Raw genomic sequence first — 21,222 nt, 5'->3', positions numbered from 1 at the left:
TTGTTTCTATCATCACTCGAGTTTTCCAGGTCATCAAATATGGGGATGGGAATGTAAGTACCCTGCAAGAGGTGTATGAGGACATTGATGCTATGCTTGGTTGGACAAGGGCAGTTGTGCGAGAGAGGGACCCTAGTTTAGCATTTTATATTGAGTACATTCAGCCTATTATTTAGTGTAGATGGAACAACTTCAACACTCGCTTACACATGGTTGCTTAAGCATTGAATCTGAAGTGGTACATGCCTAGGCCAGGGAGAGTTAAACCACTAAATGATAATGAGGTAATTATTATCAATTTAATAAAGTTATCAATTATCATGTAATTGTAATCCAAATCAATGCATCTTTACGACTTAGTCGTTTGGAATTTAAAAGTTAGAAGTTAGTTCAATTACACTTATGGATATTTCATACTTTAATTTATTGATTTTAATATTTGATTTTCAGGTGAAAGAAGGATTCTTCAAGTGCATTGATAGGATGTATGACATTAAGACAACATGGAAGGTTCACACTGCGTGGACCATATTTACTACACTTAGGGGCTATCCATCTAGAGAAAAGACCAAAATAAAAATAATGACACAAGAGTATCCTATTTTGTGGTGGAATTATCATGGACCCAAATCAACAACTACCACAATAGACATCTGTCTTCTCAAGTTTCATGTTCTTCAACTTTAGAACCTAAATTCTAATTATTAAAATTTTTAATTAGATGTTTTCACTTTTACTTTCAGCAATGAATTTCAATTTTCTAATTCTCATACTAGTCATTTGATTGTTATCTTAGGTATCTAGTTTTTCAACTTCTGACAAAAACTAGTCTTCTTATAGCCTAATTCACTCTCTTAAGAGGAATAGACTTACCTCTGAGAAAGTAGGGAAGCTAGTGGTTGTACATTGTGCCTTGCATATCAGCGATCGCAAGACACGTGTAGAAGGAGAGCACTACAACACTATTGGATGCAAAGCTAGAGGAGCCATCACAAGTTAAGAAGGATGCGGCTACTTCTAATGTTGGGTTGGTTGGTGTTCCTCTCGTGGTTCTTACCCTTGAAGAAGCTGAGAGTTAGGATGATGACTTTTTTGAGCATGAGCCTTAGCTTTACATGGATTATTAGAGGCCTCTAGGCAGCCTCTACTGCATTCTGGTGGCCTTTGGGCCTTGAGTACTTAACAATTTGTCTTTTAATTTTGTAATTTGTACTTGATTTTTATATTGAGACTTGGATATGTGAAGTTTGAAACATTGAACATTGTGATCATATCATGCTTAATGCTACTTGATGTAATCAAGTTTATGATAACATTGAATGATTGATGAGATAGTGATAGTCATACTTTTGCTAAATTGATAATAGATATCTATGACTTTTGAATTTGAATCTTCAATCGTTAATTATTTAATTTATTTGATAGAAGTTAGAACTTAGATCTCTTTTATTGTTTATTGTTTTATGTTCTATGCACTGTAAAACTAAACTAGCAATTGTGGTCTTGATGAACTTATACTTCATATTTATGTCTTATAATCTTTTCATAATTAGCATTTTAAGTATCATATTTATAATATATACTATATACCCCATGTCTGCCATCACCATCCCCAAATTGACACCTCTTTGTCCCCCTGTCCCGAAAACTTATCCCCTTGTCCTCCTGTCCTTGCATCCCCCCAACCGGTGTATCTATGGTGATTATAGTGGTACAACAAATGTGCAGCCTCTCTTTCATCCACAAGTGACAACTTAAGAATCTCTTCATAGGTCACTTTACTCTCCATTGTATGACAACTCTTCTCTTATACCTTTACAACCACACACAAACTTCCGTAGTAAGTCTCTAGCTCTCCTTTGTATTTCCAATACAAAAACTCTCTTTCATGTACTATACGAGTTCAATAGACTTTCTCCAAAAAATTGCAGTTGATGTTGAATTGGTCCCCAACTACGATATTTGGCAGATGGTTGGGTGAACAATCCGACCAAGATGTGCAAGGTCCGTGTATGGTCAATTGCAATATATTATCACCCAAGGATATATTATTTGCCACAATAGTATCACCAATAGTATTGTCTATTCTTTCGCTAAATATATTATCACTAATTAATTACCAACACAAAATATCTAGATGACTTGAAAAGAAAATAGAACCTATAAAGATTTTTAGATTTTAAAGATATCCAAGATTAGACCAAGTTTGTCCTCAACTTAATCTTTAAAGATTTGGGACCATAGGCAAAATAGGGTAAGGAGTAACTCCCACCAAAACTGCAAATGCCAGTATAGGGAGGATCTAGCCCCTCCGAAATTGTAAACAATATTGAATCCCAACTGGAATTCAAAATCCAGGAAATATAAAATCCACAATGATTGCCTACGATGTCAACTAGCTCTTGATAAAGGTCTCTAAGAAGTATCTCAAAGGTTACAATGGGAAGACATAACAAGTTATTTAATATTTTATTATCTTGGACCCTGTATTTTAATATTTATATTAATTAATTAAATAAGTCCTTATGATGTCATTTAAATTTTATAACCACTTAATTAAGATACTAAAAAATTGGGTACATTACAGATCTTCATGTTGCCATATATTGTCCCTTTTTATCACTGTCAAAGAAGACCTATGTTATTAGGGTACTTTATTTTTTCTTTTATGAAAATTGACATGCGATGCCCTTGATAAACATTATGGAGGATTGTTAAAACATAACGTTATTAGGGATCAATACCCTTATAACATTTATACAATGTTCTAATATAAGGTTATATATTAAATGTTTTATATGCATACCCCATTTTAAATAATTATAATCTAAAAGTTGTTAGAGTATCCCTACGTTTAGTATATTTATAATACACCACTTTTGTAAGAGTTTCAATGAAACAATGCATTTATGGGGTTTTTACTTGAATGGATTTATTCTATGCATGTCTTGTGTAATGTGTACTTTTTAGGTTGTATGATTCTCATCTTATTTGTTTAGTATCTTGTTCATAATGATTAGTATCCTAAAATCCTAAATTCTAATGTGGTATTAGAGCACCATAACTCCAACAAAAACTCACAACAATTTTTGCTTGAAAAATAAGCAAGTTCAAAAATATTGCAATTTTTTCTTTAGAAACTCATCCAGTTTTAAATAATTTAGTATTCCTTGCTCCTAGTTAAACAAAACATAATTTTCTAGTAGTTAAAAAATTGTTGGTTCTTCTCACTTCTAACACCTTGAGAACCTTTTCATTGCTGTCCCTCAAAACCGTTTGGGTCTCCAATCTCAAACCTACACTAGTATTGGGACCTCTTGTCATATGAACTCCAATTTTCATTCATATACGATGGCAATCAATTATATGCTCAACAAATTTAGTAATATGTGTACTTTCTAAGAATATTTTACAACCTATGTATTTAAATTTTTTTTTTTTTTCACTGAATCATTGCTCACTTTTCCACATGATATAGGGCGAGTCGCAGAATTTTTGAAGATTTGAGATAGTTGGGTCATTGCTGGGTCCAACTTTTTCAATAATTGTCTCGACAATCAAGTCTAATTTTTATATTTGATTTTATTATGTTTGATAATTTGAAACAATGATAATTTAATTTATAATTATCCCAAATTTGATGATAGTACATGATTCTATCAAAATATTGTTTACAAAATAAAATTATACCTATAAACATTTGGATTATGGAACCAATGGTCAAATACCACTCTAGTAATGAAAGGTTCCTCTTATAACTTATATTCATATTTTATCAATTATATGATGAACCCCTAAGTTACTAGGGTTCGCCCTTGGACCCCCTCGACTAGGCTAAGTTCGAACAGGTTCGTGGTTCGAGGTCAGTTTGCAGGGTGGTCCAAGCAAAGTTTGATTTGTATATTGTGGGATCAAACTTCATACCACCGAGTTCAAACCAAAGCAGACCACAATGGAAACAACGGACCAAGTTCAAACCTATTAGATTGTTGGGCTCTCCGGACAACAAAAATGAGTTTATTTGCAAAATTTTAATAGGTTCTAGCACCAACAACCCTAAAAGATTGTTATGAAATGCTTTTGGTGACCTCTCATTGTCATGTTTTGTTTCCAAACAGGTTATTTTGTCTTGAGCAAGAGCACATAAGTTGCTGAGAAAGAGTTTGGTTGTGCAAGAAGTTCAAAGAATGATTTGTGGGTGTTCTTCAAGTGTTTGTGCCTCATTCCTACACATTTGCAAGCTTATAATGGCAGAAAAAGGTAAGTTCTTGTTCTATTTGCTTTTATTTTTGTTCTAGTTTCTTTATTTTCCCGTTGCTCTTTCATTCTTCATTAGATCTTTCAAATTTTTCAGAATTTTTCATTTTCTTGCATATAAATTATAAAATGAACATGTATACAATCTCTTGCCATAGGAAAAGGGACCACAATGGCACGTACCTCTTCATCAATAGGTGATACCAAATGATGAGTACAAGCCCACTTTGATTCTCTTCTATGGAAGTATGTCAATATTATTAAACCCCTTGAGATAGTGTTTTTCGTTGGAGATGTCAAGGTTGTGGCGTAGAAATAAATAGTTCTTATTATTGTGTGGATACACTGGAAGAGGAGTCAAGAAATGCCCTGACAAAAAAGGTAACCCTCTACCAAATGAAGCCGTGTTAAAATATATTAAAGAGCATGAGGCAACAAAAGAGAGAGGAGGTAGGGCAATTGAACTCAGTAGCAATAAAAGTAAGAAAAGAGGAAAGGGAAGCCCCCAGATGTTATGGTACAAGACAACCCCTTTTTTAGTACTGCAGACAACACTGAGACTAAAACTATACCACTGACAAACGAAAGGGACAACTTGAAAATACTTTTCAAAATAAGAATCGAAAAATTGTTGACATTAAGGTGAGAACATGCCTATATGCAAATGGGTTGTCCTTTAATGGTGTCTGCTCTCCAGTTTGGAAGGACATGTTGTGGGTTGCCGATGAAGCTCCACGAGGGAATTGTGGCCCCGGGGTTGAGAAAGTATGCACCACCTTGTTGGATCAAGAGGTCTAGTTGAATGAAGAACAATTGATGCCCATAAAAGACTCATGGGTCAAGATAGGGATGCCAATTGTTTTAGATGGGTGGAAGAATTCCAAAAACCATCCCTTGATAAATGTCCTTGCGGTGTTCACTAAAAGTGAAATGTTTCTAAAAGCAGTGGATTGTGAGGAGCAAGTAAAAGATGGGCCATTTACTGTAATAACCTAATTGAGGCCATTGAACAAGTGGGTGCTAGAAACGTAGTCCAAGTCATAATGGACAATGCGAAGAATTGTAGAGTTGTTGGTTTGTTGGTTGAAGATAAGATAAGATAAGAGAAGATAATGATATTAATGTCCAACAAAAGACCACTAAAAGGTCTATGGGACTGGAGGATTACAACAATGATGCTGACAATAGCAGGAGCACCCAAAGGTACCCGAAAACTAAAGCAAACAACAAAATACAAAACAAGAAGAAGAAAAGAAGAGAAACAGAGAGAAGGCCAAGACAAAGACTAGGAGTCCTTTCTAGGCAGAAAAAAATTAGTCACAGAAGGATATGCCTGTCGATGGGTAGAAGCTCTACTCTATCTCTGGGAACTCGTAGAGGAGTTTTACTACTGCTCTAGTCACAGAAGGATATGCCTGCCGATGGGTAGAAGCTCTACTCTATCTCTGGGAACTCGTAGAGGAGTGTCACTGCTGCAAATAGCTGATACGAGATCTGATAGATCTGGAATGACTGGAAGAGCTGGCAGAACTAGATAAGATAAGATAATAATATTAATGTCCAAAAAAAAAACCAAAGAGGTTTATGGGACTGAACATACAAATAGAAGAGCTAGCAGCAGCAAGATCAGCAAACGGTGATAGAAAAGAAACAACAAAACAAGAAATAGGACCAAACACCAAATAAGAACGAAGAATCCTTCCTAGGTACAAAGTAATCAGTCACAGAAGGATATAACAGTCGACGATACAACATGATGGATTGTCATTGAGATCCGCTAGAGGAGTGTTGTTGTTTGGAAAGACTGGTGCAATGTTTGACCGATCTGGAAGGAGTAATGCTGGAAGATCTTTTCACGCCCGTGACTAAGATAATGGGGAGAAAAAGGCGGTGATGAGCTGATCAGAGGTGTGGTTCTGAGATGTGGTTGTCTGAAGTGTATGCTCACGGAGCTGGGTGGCCTCCCGAAGATATAGTGTGAGACACCGCTGATCCTCATATCTGAAGAACTCACAAAAAGAAACAATCCCTAAAAAGACAATAGAATCTCCCCCTAATCTCATAGTAGATAGGGCAACGAAATAAGAAATGAGTCTCGGTCTCAACCTCAGCCAATGTACACAATCTACAAATAGGATCTTCTTTGTCCAAATGGTCATCAGTCCGGACACGAAGATGATGAGAACCAACTCTAGAGGAACCCAAGAAGAATCGAAGAGCGTGACACCAACGCCGATAGAGATACCCAAGGCGCACAATAATACCATTCTGAATCTCAAGAAAATGCTCTGCATAAAATGCAATCTTAGGGCGTAATCCACCAGGAGGATTACACCAAGTAGTGATAATATACTACTCGTAAATATCCTATCTAACATACTCATTCAACACCTACCAAGAGTGGAGGAGATGAGCAGAAGCATCCAGTGAGAACTGGTATGGAGGAAGACGATCAATATCAATCTTGATCGAACCCAACAAAGAAGTGGCCAAAGAATACCAACAATGAGCTCTAGTGCTAGTATCGGATCTCATAATCTGAACCGAAGAACAATATGCTAGATGAGAGCATCTATGACGGTCAACATCAGAACCCATGAAACCATGAAGCCGATGAAGAAACCAGATCAAATAAAAAATGGTCGCAACTCTGAAAGGATGAGCACCAAACTCAACTAGGACAATGCTATGAGGGGTGAATCTATGAAATCTAATGATGCGTCGTAAAAACAATGTTTGAACACGTTCAATAGAAGCCCAATCCGAAGCAAGAAGTGAAGGTCCCCAAACCACTGAACCATAAAGAATTGTCAATCTAACCAAGGAGTCCACGAGGGACAACTTAGACGAAATGTACTTAAAATGATGTCTGAAGCACTGTCGCTCAATCATGGCTAGAGACCCCATTCCCTTACTAATTCTGGATTGAATAGTTGGTCTCAAACTGAAGTGGGGTCCCGAAAACTTAACTCCGAGATACATATATGAAGAAGTGATCTCAACCTTCTATCCCTAAAAAAAGAAATGAAGATGAGAGGTTTTTAAGCAGTTAAAGATAATAACCCGAGTCTTAGTCAGATTGACCACAAGTTGACGCTAATCACAAAAAGAAGCCAGACCATTAAGAAGTTTTTGTAAGCTATCAGGAGAAAATGCCAGGAGAACCACATCATCAACAAAGAGGAGAATGGAGATCAAAACCTGATGCAAATAACACCCATCACCACACAAAGGAGATAAGGGTGTGAAAAAGGCACTAATGAGCTGAGTAGAAGCATATCGGTGGGGAAGTAGTGATTGTAGTGTACTATCACGAAGCATAGTGGTCTCCTGAAGATAAAGTGCAAGACAATGCTGATCATAGTAAATAAAAAAATCATAAAGAGATAAACACTCTCAGAACAAACAGAAAAATCTCCCTCTAATCTCATAGTATATAGGGCGACGAAAAATAAAGTGAGTCTCTGTCTCAATCTCATCCAAAGTGCACAGCTTACAGATCCGCTCCCCGCCATCAATATGATGGTCGGTTTGAGCTCGAAGACACTGAGAACCAACTCTGAAGGTCCCTGGGGAGATACGCAAGGCGTGAGACCACCGCCGAGAAAAGTAGCTAGGACGAACAATAATCCCATCAGAGATCTCCAAAAAGTGCTCCGCATAAAAGGACATCCTCAAATGTAAACCACCAAGCGGGTTAACCCAGGTAGTGGCAATGTATTGTCTATAAATGTTAAGTCTGACATGCTCATTTAACTCCGGCCGTGAGGGGAGAAGATGGGCATTCAACAAGAACTGGTAAGGGGGGAGGCGGTCAATATCAATCCCAAGCAATCCCAACAAAGAAGAAACTTGTGTATACCAGCAACGGGCTCAAGAACCGGACTCAAAACTCGCAGTAGTAACCGACCAACAATATGCCAGGTAGGAATACTGATCCCGTTCACCATCCAAATTCGCAAAACCAGGCAGACGATGGAGGAACCAATTCAGATAAAAAATGGTCGCGATGCTGAAAGGATGAGTGTTGAACTTAGCAAGAATGATACTATGAGGAGTGAACTTGTGACATCTAATGATGCACCGCAAAAGCAATGCGATATCAACATATCTTTTGGACACCTTGTGCGGTCCATTCACTTAATCTTATGCTACAAAAAATTCAAAACCAAATTGAGTGAATCCAAAAAAGCGTATAAAGAAGCTAAGGACATCCAAATGCTTGTAAAAAACTAACACATGACTCAATCCCTTTTTAGAACTTACTCAAAATTGGAGCTACTGAAGGTAAATAAACTTGAACTCAAGTTAGTAATTTAATTTTTAATATTTTACAATTTCTGACTTTCATATTTTGCTCGTGCAACGTATGTGCTTTTCTAAATTATGTATCTAATAGTTGTTGTTTTTTGCTCTAATTTATGTCACAAGTTACTAAGAGCCGTTTTCCATCATTATATACTTGTCTTGAGATGACTTGTGCAAGTGAAAGAGGCACTGCAAGGTATGGTAATCAGCCACAATTGGGTTGTATGGAAGCAAAGGAACATTGATAAAGCAAGCAAAATAAAGCAAAGCGTATTGGATGACTCACGGTGGGAACATGTGGATATCTCCTTATATTCACCAAGCCCATTATGAGCATGCTTAGGCAAAACTGACATGGATAGGCCTTGCCTTGGTGAGATTTATGATGGCATAGACCCAACGCTTGAGAAGATCAAACAAATTATAAATGACAAGGAACAAGATCCACAAGGGACCTTCAAACAATTGAAAGCAATTCTTGTTGAAAGATGGAACAAAATGACCACCCTACTACATTTGTTTGCCTATGCCTTGATGCCCAAATACTATAGCTCTCAATATTGTGATCTGCCAAGAAGGTTGCCACCCTATAGAGATATAGAAGTGTCTAACAAGTACTAGGCAGCATTTAGAAGACTCTTTATTGATGATGATATGAGAGAAGACTTTCCTAATGATGATATGAGAGATGTAATCACAGATGAGTTCATAGAGTTTGAGAATGCTAGAGGTCTAAGTAACGATGCTCTTTGTTATTGGTTCAGGAAAAATGCTCATAGTTAGTGGTACCTCCATGGCCAAAGATTCCAAACATTGAGCCCCTTGCAATCATAATTATATCACAAGTGAGTTCTATTATTTTAAAATTACTAACTTTCTCTTTAAAAAAATCATGACTAGAAAGTAATTTTAAAATTTTTATACAATTGAACTAATTCTTTTTTAAAAAATTATCATGTGTCTTCATAGGTTGCTAGTTCTTCTACATCGGAAAGAAATTGGAGCACCTATTTTTTCATCAACTCGGTGAAGCGCAATAGGTTGCAATCAAACAAAGCAGAGAACGTGGTATTTGTGCATTACAACTTGTACCTTCTTTTACACAAGAGTAAAGAATACAAATAAGGGGAGACAAAGAAGTGTTATGTACGTGTAGAGGTTGCACACTTGGATGCTTCCATTGCTCGGCTTACACTAAATGATTTTGAAGAATTTGATGCCAATACCATTGTTGTTGCTATTGATTTAATGGCCTTAGCTCTATTGCTGAGTCAACTAATGCCCCCAGAGAAGAAGATGAAGAAGAAGAAGATAAAGAAGATGAATATGAAGAAGAAGATGAAGATTGAAGAACTTAGAATATTAATAGATGTTGAACTTGTTACTTGAATTATATGCTGGTATGATCACTATGATTACAAGTTCATGGTGTTTTTGTTGCTTAAATATGTTTATGCTACCATGCTCCATTCTAATTTAGCTCATGCTTCATACATACATATATATTATTTTAACATGTTTTTGCTTAGTTACTGATTCGTGAAACAAATGTGATTCGGGCACATGAATCGGATCCGTGGATTTGTGAATTTTTTTTCCCAATTATGATTCATGGAGGATTCGTGTATATATATATAATTTTTATTTTTTATTTATTTATTTATTTATTCATATGCATTATATATACTGAAAAATGAGAGAAATATACATAATTCTAAAACTAAATCATTTCAAAGTATGAATCTATGATTCTAAATCATTTCATAGTATGAATCTATTATTCTGGTATGAATCTATGGATCAAATCCATTATGATTATAAGAAAATAATCGGAACAAAAAAAACTTTTAAAAAATTCAAAAAAAAATCTGGAAGAATCCAGCGACAGATCCAGATCCGGATCAGATCCAAATCTGGATCCAGCCTCTAGGGCACAAATCTAGTAACTAACTGTTTTTGTAGTAACGAATCAAACCCCCTTTCCAAAATTTTGAGGAACTTGCAAACCGGTTCTTGAACTTTGAACTTGGAACTGAACTCGAACCAGTAACTTAGATAAACTCTTTACCTTCTGATACATATCTGTGTTCGATATGAATATAATATTGAGTCATATCCATGTCCATATCTGCATCCATTAAACATTTTCATAACTGAATTGTATGTGCCCACCAAAAGTCTTTTTCATATTTTAGATTCTGTCCCTGTGATACTCTTGGGATCAGTATCAGTCTACTGTCTCTCAGATTATTTCTGCCACCTCAGCCGGTTGTACATCCATTGTGATATTTTGATTTTACATAGATCAATATAGTTGTCTTTCTTGTTTGTTTTGTGAAAGTTATTATTTTAAGAAATTGAATTATGTCTCATCTATTATTGATACATCCTGAGCAGCACACCAATACTCTTGCATATTTGAACATGACATCAAGACTAGGAAATGAAATTAGAGACTTCTGGTAGCCTTAAAAAATTGCTTGGAAATTTAAAGCAGTTTTATACCAGCGCTCCATCTAACAAAAGTTGAATAATCATGTGTTCCACATCCTCTTTCTTCAGAGCTTTTGAGAGCTCAGATGAAGCTGCATTCATCCCTATAAGATTGACAGTAAGAATAAAGTCATAACTATTAAAAAATTTCCCGTTAAAATAGACCTGAAGCATAACAAAAAAAAGAGACATTTGTTTACAAAACTGCAACTTTAAAAAGAAAAATCTTATCTAATGAACATGCATTAACACTACAGAAACATGGTGCTCATTTACAATATTTTATTATTATACTAGAGTGCTTGTTGGAGGATATGTGTGGTCAACTAATAGCCTGGGCCTCAATCTGGAATTCCAATTGATCGTTAGATTTTCTTTTGTATCAAAGGTGAAGCTTAGGCCTCTATTGTGTCAAAACAACTGTACAAGGGTTCTTTCTAATGATAATATCTCAAGAATTATTGAAAAAATTAAGGTGCTAGATTATCCATTTATGGGCTATTCGAAAACTTTCAAGAAAACAAAGGCACAAATTTGTTGATTAACAATGCAAGAAGGATAAAAAGGGTTATTACTCAAGGTCCTTGCAATGATGCTGCAAGCAACAGCTAGGGCTTCATAAACTGTTGGCAATGGTAGAGAGGATAGAAAAGGAGATTCATAAGGTGAAGAAGCCAATGTTGATGAGGACAGCTTCTCCTGTGGTGGATGGTAAAGCCATTGAAGCTGCTTTCAACCCCCTCCAATGTAATGTTTCCTTCTGAGTTGTAGTTCCAGAGACCATTTACCGTGCCTATTTCTTGTAGGCTAGAGTCAACAATGAGGAGTAATTTAAAATAATCATTTAATATTCAACGATAAAGTAAATTTTTAAGAGTCATGTTATCAATTAATTTCATCAAGTTTTATAAAATGACTTTAATGAGATATTTAAAGGGGAATAATAAAGTCGCTTTATTTTTGGAACTTAAATGAATTATTTTAAGCAGGAAATTGAAAAGGCTTTCAAAAATGTTCTACGGGTGTTCAGAACAATGCTTGGAGCTCATTTTCACAATGCTTGATTTACTTTTTCAATTCTCTTTGAAGAGTTTGTTGTGCATCAGCAACCCTAAATTAAAGACCCTAAGGCATAATGGTTTCAATAGTACAAGATTCAACCCTAGCTAGTTGCAGCATGATCACTCAGATTTCTAGCAAGGTTTCAACAATTGAAGTTATAGAATTAGTGAAGTCTTTGTTAAAGACAAGTATCAAAGATTGTAGAAAAAGTTTACTATGATTGCAGAGATTGGATTTCAGGGTAATATTATTAATGACACTCATTTCTAGGCACATCATTTCAGTGCATTATAGGTCAAATAGCTGTGGATAAGGAGATGTTGGTTTTGAATTTGCTTGATATATATGTGTGTGTGTCTGTGTGTCCATTAAATGTTTTTCAAACTTAAAACCATAGTAACAAGAATCGGAATCATATCGGAATCAGCATGGCCGAATCGAATCGTGAATTGGGGGTGAATCGCCGGTGAATCGGCAAATTTGAAAAAACCCTTTAAATGTAGAGACTTTAACAATTTAAGACTTATTTCATGCACCCTTTATTGAATATAACTTAAACACACTATAACATCATCAAATAGAAGTTGAAACTTAACATATATAAACATGGAAGTTTGTGTTTACCACATGGGGTAAAGAGTTTTTATAAGACAGCTTCACATCCAACACCTATTCCAAGTGCTTCAAAGCATATCACCCCTCTCCAAAGGCTTGCTCTGTTGTTCTCTACACCACAGACACTCCATGCCAGCAACAGCTTCAGGTCTCATCAACTGGTCAGACTTCCCACGACTAATAACCGCAGCGACTGGGGGTCTAGGGGACAATGCCCCCAGCGGGGTCGGGGGGCAACGCCGCGGGGTCCTGCTTGCTGCAAAAAACATAAGTGATTTTTTTATTATTTCCAACTAAACATGCTTGCTGCTGCCAGCCGATTTTTGGCGATTTCTGATGGCGATTCAGGCGATCTTTTGAGTGAATCGCCGATACATGCGATTCAAGCGATTCACCCGATGAAATCGCCGATCACGATTTCCGACACCAAAAAATTCGCCGTGCATGAATCTGATCGCTGAATCGGCGATTCACGCGATTTCAGCACGATTCTCATTACTATGCTTAAAACTAACCCGTCCAAATAAGTTTGAAGCCATAAAGGTGTGAGTTCCTTGAATAGCATGACAACAGGTTGGAACATTTGAGTGGAGGGTGGCATGACAATAGGAGGCAGTGTTTGGAATTTTGAGGAAGAAACATAGTGCTGGGTGCATTAATACATCATTTTCTATCAAGCTGGGTATGTTTTGCAGAAGTGTAGGGAATACTGAAGTTACAAGTGGCAGTTTCTAAGCATCTCTCCCACTGGGTACAATTTTATGTGCGCCCTAGGCACAACCTTTCGAGGAAGGAAGCACATTCAGACATGAACCTTTCCCCTGCAATTTGTGAGCTGGAAAATGTGTGTTTGGGAGGAAAAGCTGGTGTGATTCGTACCAGTATTTACTAAAATATAGTTGCAGATTAGTGCAGACCTCCCTTGCTAGTGCACTTCCCCTCATGTTTTATATATTAATAGTAAGACCCCTTATATTTGCAGATATGTTGATTCTGATATGGCTGGAGACTTAGATAAAAGGAGGTCTACAACAGGCTATGTGTTTACTTTTGCCGGGGCAGCGATTAGCTAGACTTCTCGTAAGCAACAAGTTCTTGCTCTTTCCTCTACCGAGGCTGAATATATTGCTCTTACTTAGGGGGCCAAAGAGCTGATACGGTTACAATGATTGTTTGGAGAGTTGGGATTTCAACAATCCAACTTTACTCTATTTTCTAACAGCAAGAGTGTCATTCATTTGGCTAAAAATTCAGCTTTCCACAGTCGCACGAAGCATATAGAAACCAGATTTCACTTTATCCGTCATGCTCTTGAAGAGGGAAGGCTACAGTTAGAGAAGATTGATAAAAAGGTTAATTCGACTGATGTGTTTACAAAGGTTGTACCTCAAAAGAAGTTCGAATTTTGTAGAGCTTCTCTCGGCATTGTCACAACATAGCCATAAGCATTCCAAGTAGAGGATATCTCTGTGCAGCACTGATTGGACTTCAAGTGGGAGATTGTAATGGTTCTGACAAGGGAATTTGTAACCGCTTTGATTGTGCAGTCCAATCATTGCAACTCTTCCTCTTCTGAGCCCCTTCATCTTCCATTGAATGTTACTGATATAGAATAGATAAGACAGTTGATGGTGCTGATTATTGTAACTTGTGATTTATCTGAATAAGAGAAATTCCCCTGCTTGAAGAGTGGATGTAGTCTAGACTAGCTGGATGAACCACTATAAATTCTGCATCCACTCTTGCATGTTTTTAATTCTGTTTTAGTTATCAGTTTTACTTTAATTCTGTATCTTTTATTTTAGCTCAACAAGCTATATCAAAAATCTCAGGAATACAAGACAGAAACAGCAGAAGGAAAGTTTTTAACAAAAACCACACGCAACAGGGATCATAGCAGATGAGAACATAGATTCAATTCAAATACCACCAGAAAAGAATATCAACTAATCATAGTGCACAAAATCCACATAGCAGGTCTGGGTTATATGATAGAAGGGAAGACCCGAAAATAGCTAGACAATGACTAAAGACTATATTCCGGTGCAGTCTAAACATAATAACAGAGATTAAGGTGATGGATTTCCACCATGGGAATACATTGAGATAAGAAGAGAAGGAGATCAATAACATACCTAAGACATCATAGTCCAGATAGTTTTACTCAGCGGCTGGATCACAATCTGAGATAAATCATCGAATCTATCTATCCAATATTAGTTCTGCATAATAAAGCCGTTGCCTAGTGGACTCATACTGGTGGCAATAATTGTGTCAAAGAACAATTCCTAGCTGCCCCATTTACCGGTCTTCTCATCTTTAGAGGAAACTGCAACCAGTTAGTTGTCCTCCATCGAAGACACTATCATCACATATCGTATACAATAGTAATATTATCATAAGAGTATTCCAATCTTCGTGGCTAATCACAAGAGTAGAGTCATAATTGTAAGGAGAATACCAGATAGACCTATAGTATCAGGTCATAACTAAACATAACAAAGATCATAGTAGCCATTATACCAAGTACTAATTAATTGGGAAGACTAATCTAGTAAAAGATTTAGGCTTTTGCAGTTGGAGGACAATAATCACAAGGAATTATCTCTTAATTCTAAGTCTCCCCAAATAGGGAACATCTCATCCTATCGATATTATTGATGGTGATTTCTTAGCTTCTATATCTCTTGTGCTGCTGCTGTTCTTTCTCTGTCCCAATCAGTGTTTGGAATTCTGTCTTTTTCTGTATTCGCTGTCCTATTCCTGTGCGCTGCTGACAGTCCATGTTGCTAGGATTTCCCATTTAACATTTGTGTTTGTCTTATTCACGTCAGCCTTTGTCTTGGTTTATTATTTGCTATTTTGATTGGTCTATTACTTTCTTTTCAATGTTTGCTGACCGGGACTCTTAGCATCAGTCCAAAAGGAGTCTTCACCGTCTTCTTCTGATTTATTTCCCACACTACTACTATTGCTCTTATGCTCTGTTCCTATTTCCTTCTTAGTGCGTCATTTTTTTATTTTTTGTACTTCCTCCAGTAAAGATTCTGGAGCACTGTTTACTATGAAGAGGGAATCTTTGAGGTGATCCAGATATGGAAATATATATATATATATATATATATATATGTTCTGATGTATAAAACACTGACTTAGCAGTATTCAATTTTTCCTGTTGCTGAGGTGGATTAACGTTTTCTCTTGGTATGTTGCTTGATGTCTGTCCTGTATATAAGTGTATTTTTTTTTTCAATTCTCTTCTTCAATGGTAATTTTTGTTCTTATATGCTGACTATTATTTAAGATTTACACTACAGAATGGCAAGATCATGCTCTGATACCACTGTAATATCCCTATCTGATCCTCAAATAATTGGGAGTAATTTCTTCGAATTCAAGAAACTTTCTACCCATGAACTACAAAATTGATCTAATGTATATAGGGAAATGTGTTTGTCATATGGAAAATATGTCACGTAATATGATTCCCATGGTTCTAAAACTGCTTATATAGTAAAATTAATATGAGTTATGTTATACTGAGATTTATGTAGATTGTAATTTCTGGTATCTCAAGAAATATACATGTTCTTGATTTCTATCCTAGTATACACATGTAAGATCCCAATTTCCCGGGTCTAAATTAACATCTAACATACTCAAAGAATATAGATATTACTTCGTTTCATAGGAAGATAGTTATATCATTTCATGTTCATGTGAATAAGATTTACCATTAAAATCAGTTAGACAAAATTTCTTAACTTAAAAAAACTTGAATTACCATCAAATGAAATTATTACAAAAATTGAAAACTACATACCTTGGAAAACTGAGATTGAAATCAACATGGGATGCTTCTACAACCACCCAGGATAGTCCACAAATACCTCTATAACAATAGCACAAAACGACTTCTATCCAATATTGTTAGACCAAAATTAAATGACAATTATCATTAAACACTATTATATAAAATTAGGGCATCACATACCACTGTATCAATTACGGCATTGTTTACCTATGGTTCATTTAGGGCTTGTGATACTACTATCTCACTTAGGGCTTCCGCTACCACGGATTCAATTAGGGTTTCTGATACCACTAATTCAAATAAGGCTTCCAATAACACGGATTCAAATAGGGCTTCCAATACCATGGATTCATTTAGGGCTTTCGATACCACTGTATCATTTAGGGTTCCAATCATCTCTCAATCTATTAGGGCTTCAGATTCCTTTCCCTCCGATTAGTTAACTGTGATAGTATCTCAAGATTAGAAATATGCTTATACTCGATATTCATATAAATGAAAAGCAATCCATGATTCTATCTCTTACGTTTAGGTGTAAAATAACAGTAACAATGAAATAACTCAATTTAATCTTACCCCATCATAAATAAAAGTGATATTACTTGTTTCCGATAAACAATTGAATGCATAGCTTATCTCTGTCTAATGCACGACTGACATTATTGGAAAGAGGTGAAACATTGCCAAGGGCTTAACCACCCAACCTCGGACCACAACTTTATCCCCACACAATCTCTAACGAGAAAGGCCCTCCCTACCCAGAATAGGCAGGGGTCATCTTGCTATCTACTGGGCTTCCTGGTAATTAACTCACCATACGACTTGGCAGCAGGAGATCACAATAACAGGAATATGCATGAGTTATTAATTAATTCATATAAATGTTGATCTGTCAATTTGGTATTGATTCATATTATTGATGATTCCTTTCTCTCACCTCATCACCCATCTTCTTGGCTACACAATCAGGTGAGTCCCAGGTATTCAGAATTCTCAAAGCAGACGACTCTATCAGTTATTCATGAAGAATACATACATCCAGCATTTTCACACTGTGATTACATAATTATGTTCTTAAAAGATTTTCAAAATTGAATGTTTAATTAATTAATTTAATCACAAATGATTTCTCTTCCGCATTCTTGCAAATTAACTCCACCTCCTCACCATTTCATGGCTTCTCTGCCAGTGAATTCCTCGGTGTCAATAATATTTTGGATTTGCTCAGAAAATTGTGATAGCATGTGTATTGATGTTGATTCATTTATACTATTTGAATTCATAAATAATGTTTAACTACAAGGATATTTGATGAAGATCTTCAATGAACTCTATATAATGCAGGGAACCAGCAGCAAGATATTAAAAATTAATCTCAATCTAACAATGCATAGCCGGCTATGGTCGAGTTTCCAAATCAGGAAAATAAAAACATCATTACAATGCAATATCCTTATTTTATTTCTGTTATTAATCTTCTTGAATCCAAATCATACACAAATAACAGTGTTAAAGAGTCTGTGAGTTATTGACATGGAAAGTACGACTGGAAAGGAATAAGGAAACATGAATTGTAACACGGCACTATGGGTGTGGTATTTTGTACACATGCTGCGGACTCAGTAATTTAGATACAAGATAACGCATGATTGCAACACGGCATTAAGTTCATGGTATTATCTATTTCTACTATCACCCTCTTGCATTCGAATGGAATCATAAGATATCATGACATGAACTCAATATCACAATCTCCCTTACTACTGTTGCTACCATATGGAAAGAAAGAACAGAGAACCCGCAGAGACTTAGAGCATTCAAATATACTCGGTTTGTTGTGCATTGAACTGGCAATAAAAGAAAAATAAATAAGATGTGACAAGGCTTTACGTGACTCCTCTAAATGATTCGGAAGACCTACACTTGAATAAATCTTTGGTTACTGAACTGTGACCCGCAGCAAATATGTTAGGGAAGTTCGGCAAACATGAATTCAATCTCTGAGCTCTATTAACTTGGTTACCAACGGTAATGGGTTTAAAAGACTGAAGGAAAAAGATCCAGTACGTGATACGACTGTGGAAGTCTAATAAATAATAAAGAGCCCGACTCTATGGCTTCCGTCCGTTACAAGAAACCTTTCGAAACCAAAACAAATCAAATTTTAAAAGAGAAAGAAAGAAGAAGGGAAAGGAAGAAAGAAAAGTAGGAAGTTTTAAAAATTCTAATTATTAAAATCTAATATGGAACGTAACTTCACTTAATTAATTATTAAATTATAATGGTGCTAAATCATTTATACATATATGAACGTTTATAAATATTAAAATAATATGATGAAAGATATATTAAAATCCTTTAAGATATGTTTATATATTTTAATATTTATTTAAATAACTCATGCGGTTCCACAGATGTATCCTGTTTCAAATCGCTAGGTCCTCTATCCGTTTGCACAGTGATGGTGATGTCTTGCCTAATTCTTTTTTGACAATGCTTCCACCCCTTCAACATGCTTCCTGCAAGGAATTTCTCCATAATTAAATTTAATAATCATAACAGTTAACCTTCATCTTAATTCCATGAGTTCATGATTAACGATCAACTAACATGTCATCTTCACTTGAAATCACAACGACTGACTATCTTATCATTTCGTCAGATTATAACAAATTAAACTGCCAACTAACTTCATGTGAACCTCAATGGCTATAATTCAAATTAGGTCAAAAATTGGGATGTAACAACACAATTGATAGTTTTAAGGTTTCCAAAGTGTTGTATAACCTTTAGTTCTTTAATCCTCCATTTATGTCTATCCTCTACTACTTTATTTTGAAATACATCTATAACATTATATATACTATTGATGCATTAATTTATATCTTCTTTTCCGAATACCCAACTTCTGCATTGTGGTGTCCCTTTGATAATTATTTTAGACTTACATTTTCCTCTGTACTAATTTAATCTCCCATTCAACAATATTCCTTGCATTGTCAATGTTCAGGACACTCTCCAACAAGATGGTTGTTAATGTGCTAATAATGAGAAGTCAAGGACCTTAGAGTAGTCTAATCAACCATTCTAGAATTATCTCCAAATATCTTAACATCTTCTCTGATTAACGTCCTGAGATCTTCTAATGGCTAACACAATGCGAAATCCTCTCTGCTACTCCATTGTGTGATACAAGCATCTCTTTATATTTGACAATAAGTCACTTGTGAATGATGTGACTTCTATTCGTATCTTCCCCCGATTATGTCCAATCGTCGTTTATTATAAAATTGCTTTATAACAATTATTATTGTCTTATTATTATAATTACTTAATTTATTATTTGTGGTATTCGATAAGGACTTCTCTTCATAGCAATTGACCAATGATCAAATTTCTGTGATGTCTTAGTATCGACATGCAAAGATATATGTGATATTCCACAACCTCTAATTATGATGAATGATACTACTAGCTAGGTATACGATTGATGTATGTGCTTGCAGATGGAAGGTTTGTATATCCCAAATAAGATATGTATATGGATGGGGTTATGAAACTCCTCACAGTAAAGATCATTGGCAATATAATGAACATCGACAATTCTAACCGCGACCATTTTTAATAATGTTCAACCATATATTAGCTTATATTGGAGCTTGCTCGATTAAATATATAGTCAGTCTTGAGGATTAGTTCGATCCTTTTATGCCTATATTGATATCCACATATATTACTAGCTATCTGATTCGAATTCTTGTAAAAGGGTCTTTGGTATTTGACTAGTCCTTTCTCATATTTGTCTCTTCTAGAGACTTAATCTTATTTGTTTGTTTGTTTTACACTTTGACAATATAGCTATTTACTATTATAATTCTATTAGATTATTTTATATTTACTTGTTTATTGATGTATAATATTTTATGAATATTTATTAATAGGTTATTTGTACTTTATTATTTATTAATTATTTTTAATGAATTTTGTTTGGACTGAGGGAATGTGGCAGGAGAAAAGAGGACATGACACACAAGTATATGAGTTTGTGGTGCTTGTCAATTCAAAAGTAGAGTTTCTTGAGTTCAAAGAAGATATCAATAGGAAACCAAGATGGGGGTATGGAGGAAATATTTGGTGCAGTGTACATTGCCTTTCACATTCAGAGTCTACTTGGCCATCTTGTCAAGACACCATTGACTTGATCAAGTTTCAAATGGGTTGGTATGAGGAGATATATGTGGTGGGTGGCAAGGATTTATTTCAGTCCCCAAGTTGGATATCTAAGGAAGCTAGTCATGATAACTCAAGTTGGGAACCAAAGGTTGACAAAAGTGATCAGTTGCATCAAGGAAGCATGGATGAGTATAATGACAATGATAATCAAGAGGAAGAGCTTTCACACATCACTTCACTAGAGGGTGTTGAAAGAAAACAAAGGATGCAATAGATTTTATTGACGGAAGGGGATAGAAGACAAAGATCAACATCGTGAAGAGATAGAAGGTAATCATCACAAGCTGGAGGAGGTGATCCTTAGTGAAATTTCCCTCTCGCTACAAGGAAAAATTCTTGAGGATGAATTGCAAGCAATTTCCCTTACCCGTCAAGAACATGATAATCAGATGGATGCATTGAACAAAGAATTATGAATTATCACAGATTAGTCAAGGTAT

The 21,222-nt window shown here is 35.7% G+C and overlaps 1 protein-coding gene across 1 annotated transcript in view; it reads right to left on the bottom strand.

Moving 5' to 3' along the window:
• RECQL2 (RECQ helicase L2) overlaps positions 1 to 21,222 on the bottom strand; it is a 308,097-nt gene that overhangs the window by 47,039 nt on the left and 239,836 nt on the right. The window contains exon 17 of the mRNA XM_089815375.1: positions 11,071 to 11,162. Within this exon, the coding sequence (XP_089671501.1) occupies positions 11,071 to 11,162 (92 nt within the window). The remainder of the gene's footprint in view (positions 1 to 11,070; positions 11,163 to 21,222) is intronic.

Source organism: Cupressus sempervirens, chromosome 2, assembly GCF_028749045.1.
Source record: "Cupressus sempervirens isolate cs-2001-9-10 chromosome 2, ASM2874904v1, whole genome shotgun sequence".
Taxonomy (NCBI): Eukaryota; Viridiplantae; Streptophyta; class Pinopsida; order Cupressales; family Cupressaceae; genus Cupressus; species Cupressus sempervirens.
Note: the sequence above shows the minus strand (reverse complement) of the source record. Positions and strands in the feature narration are given on the sequence as shown.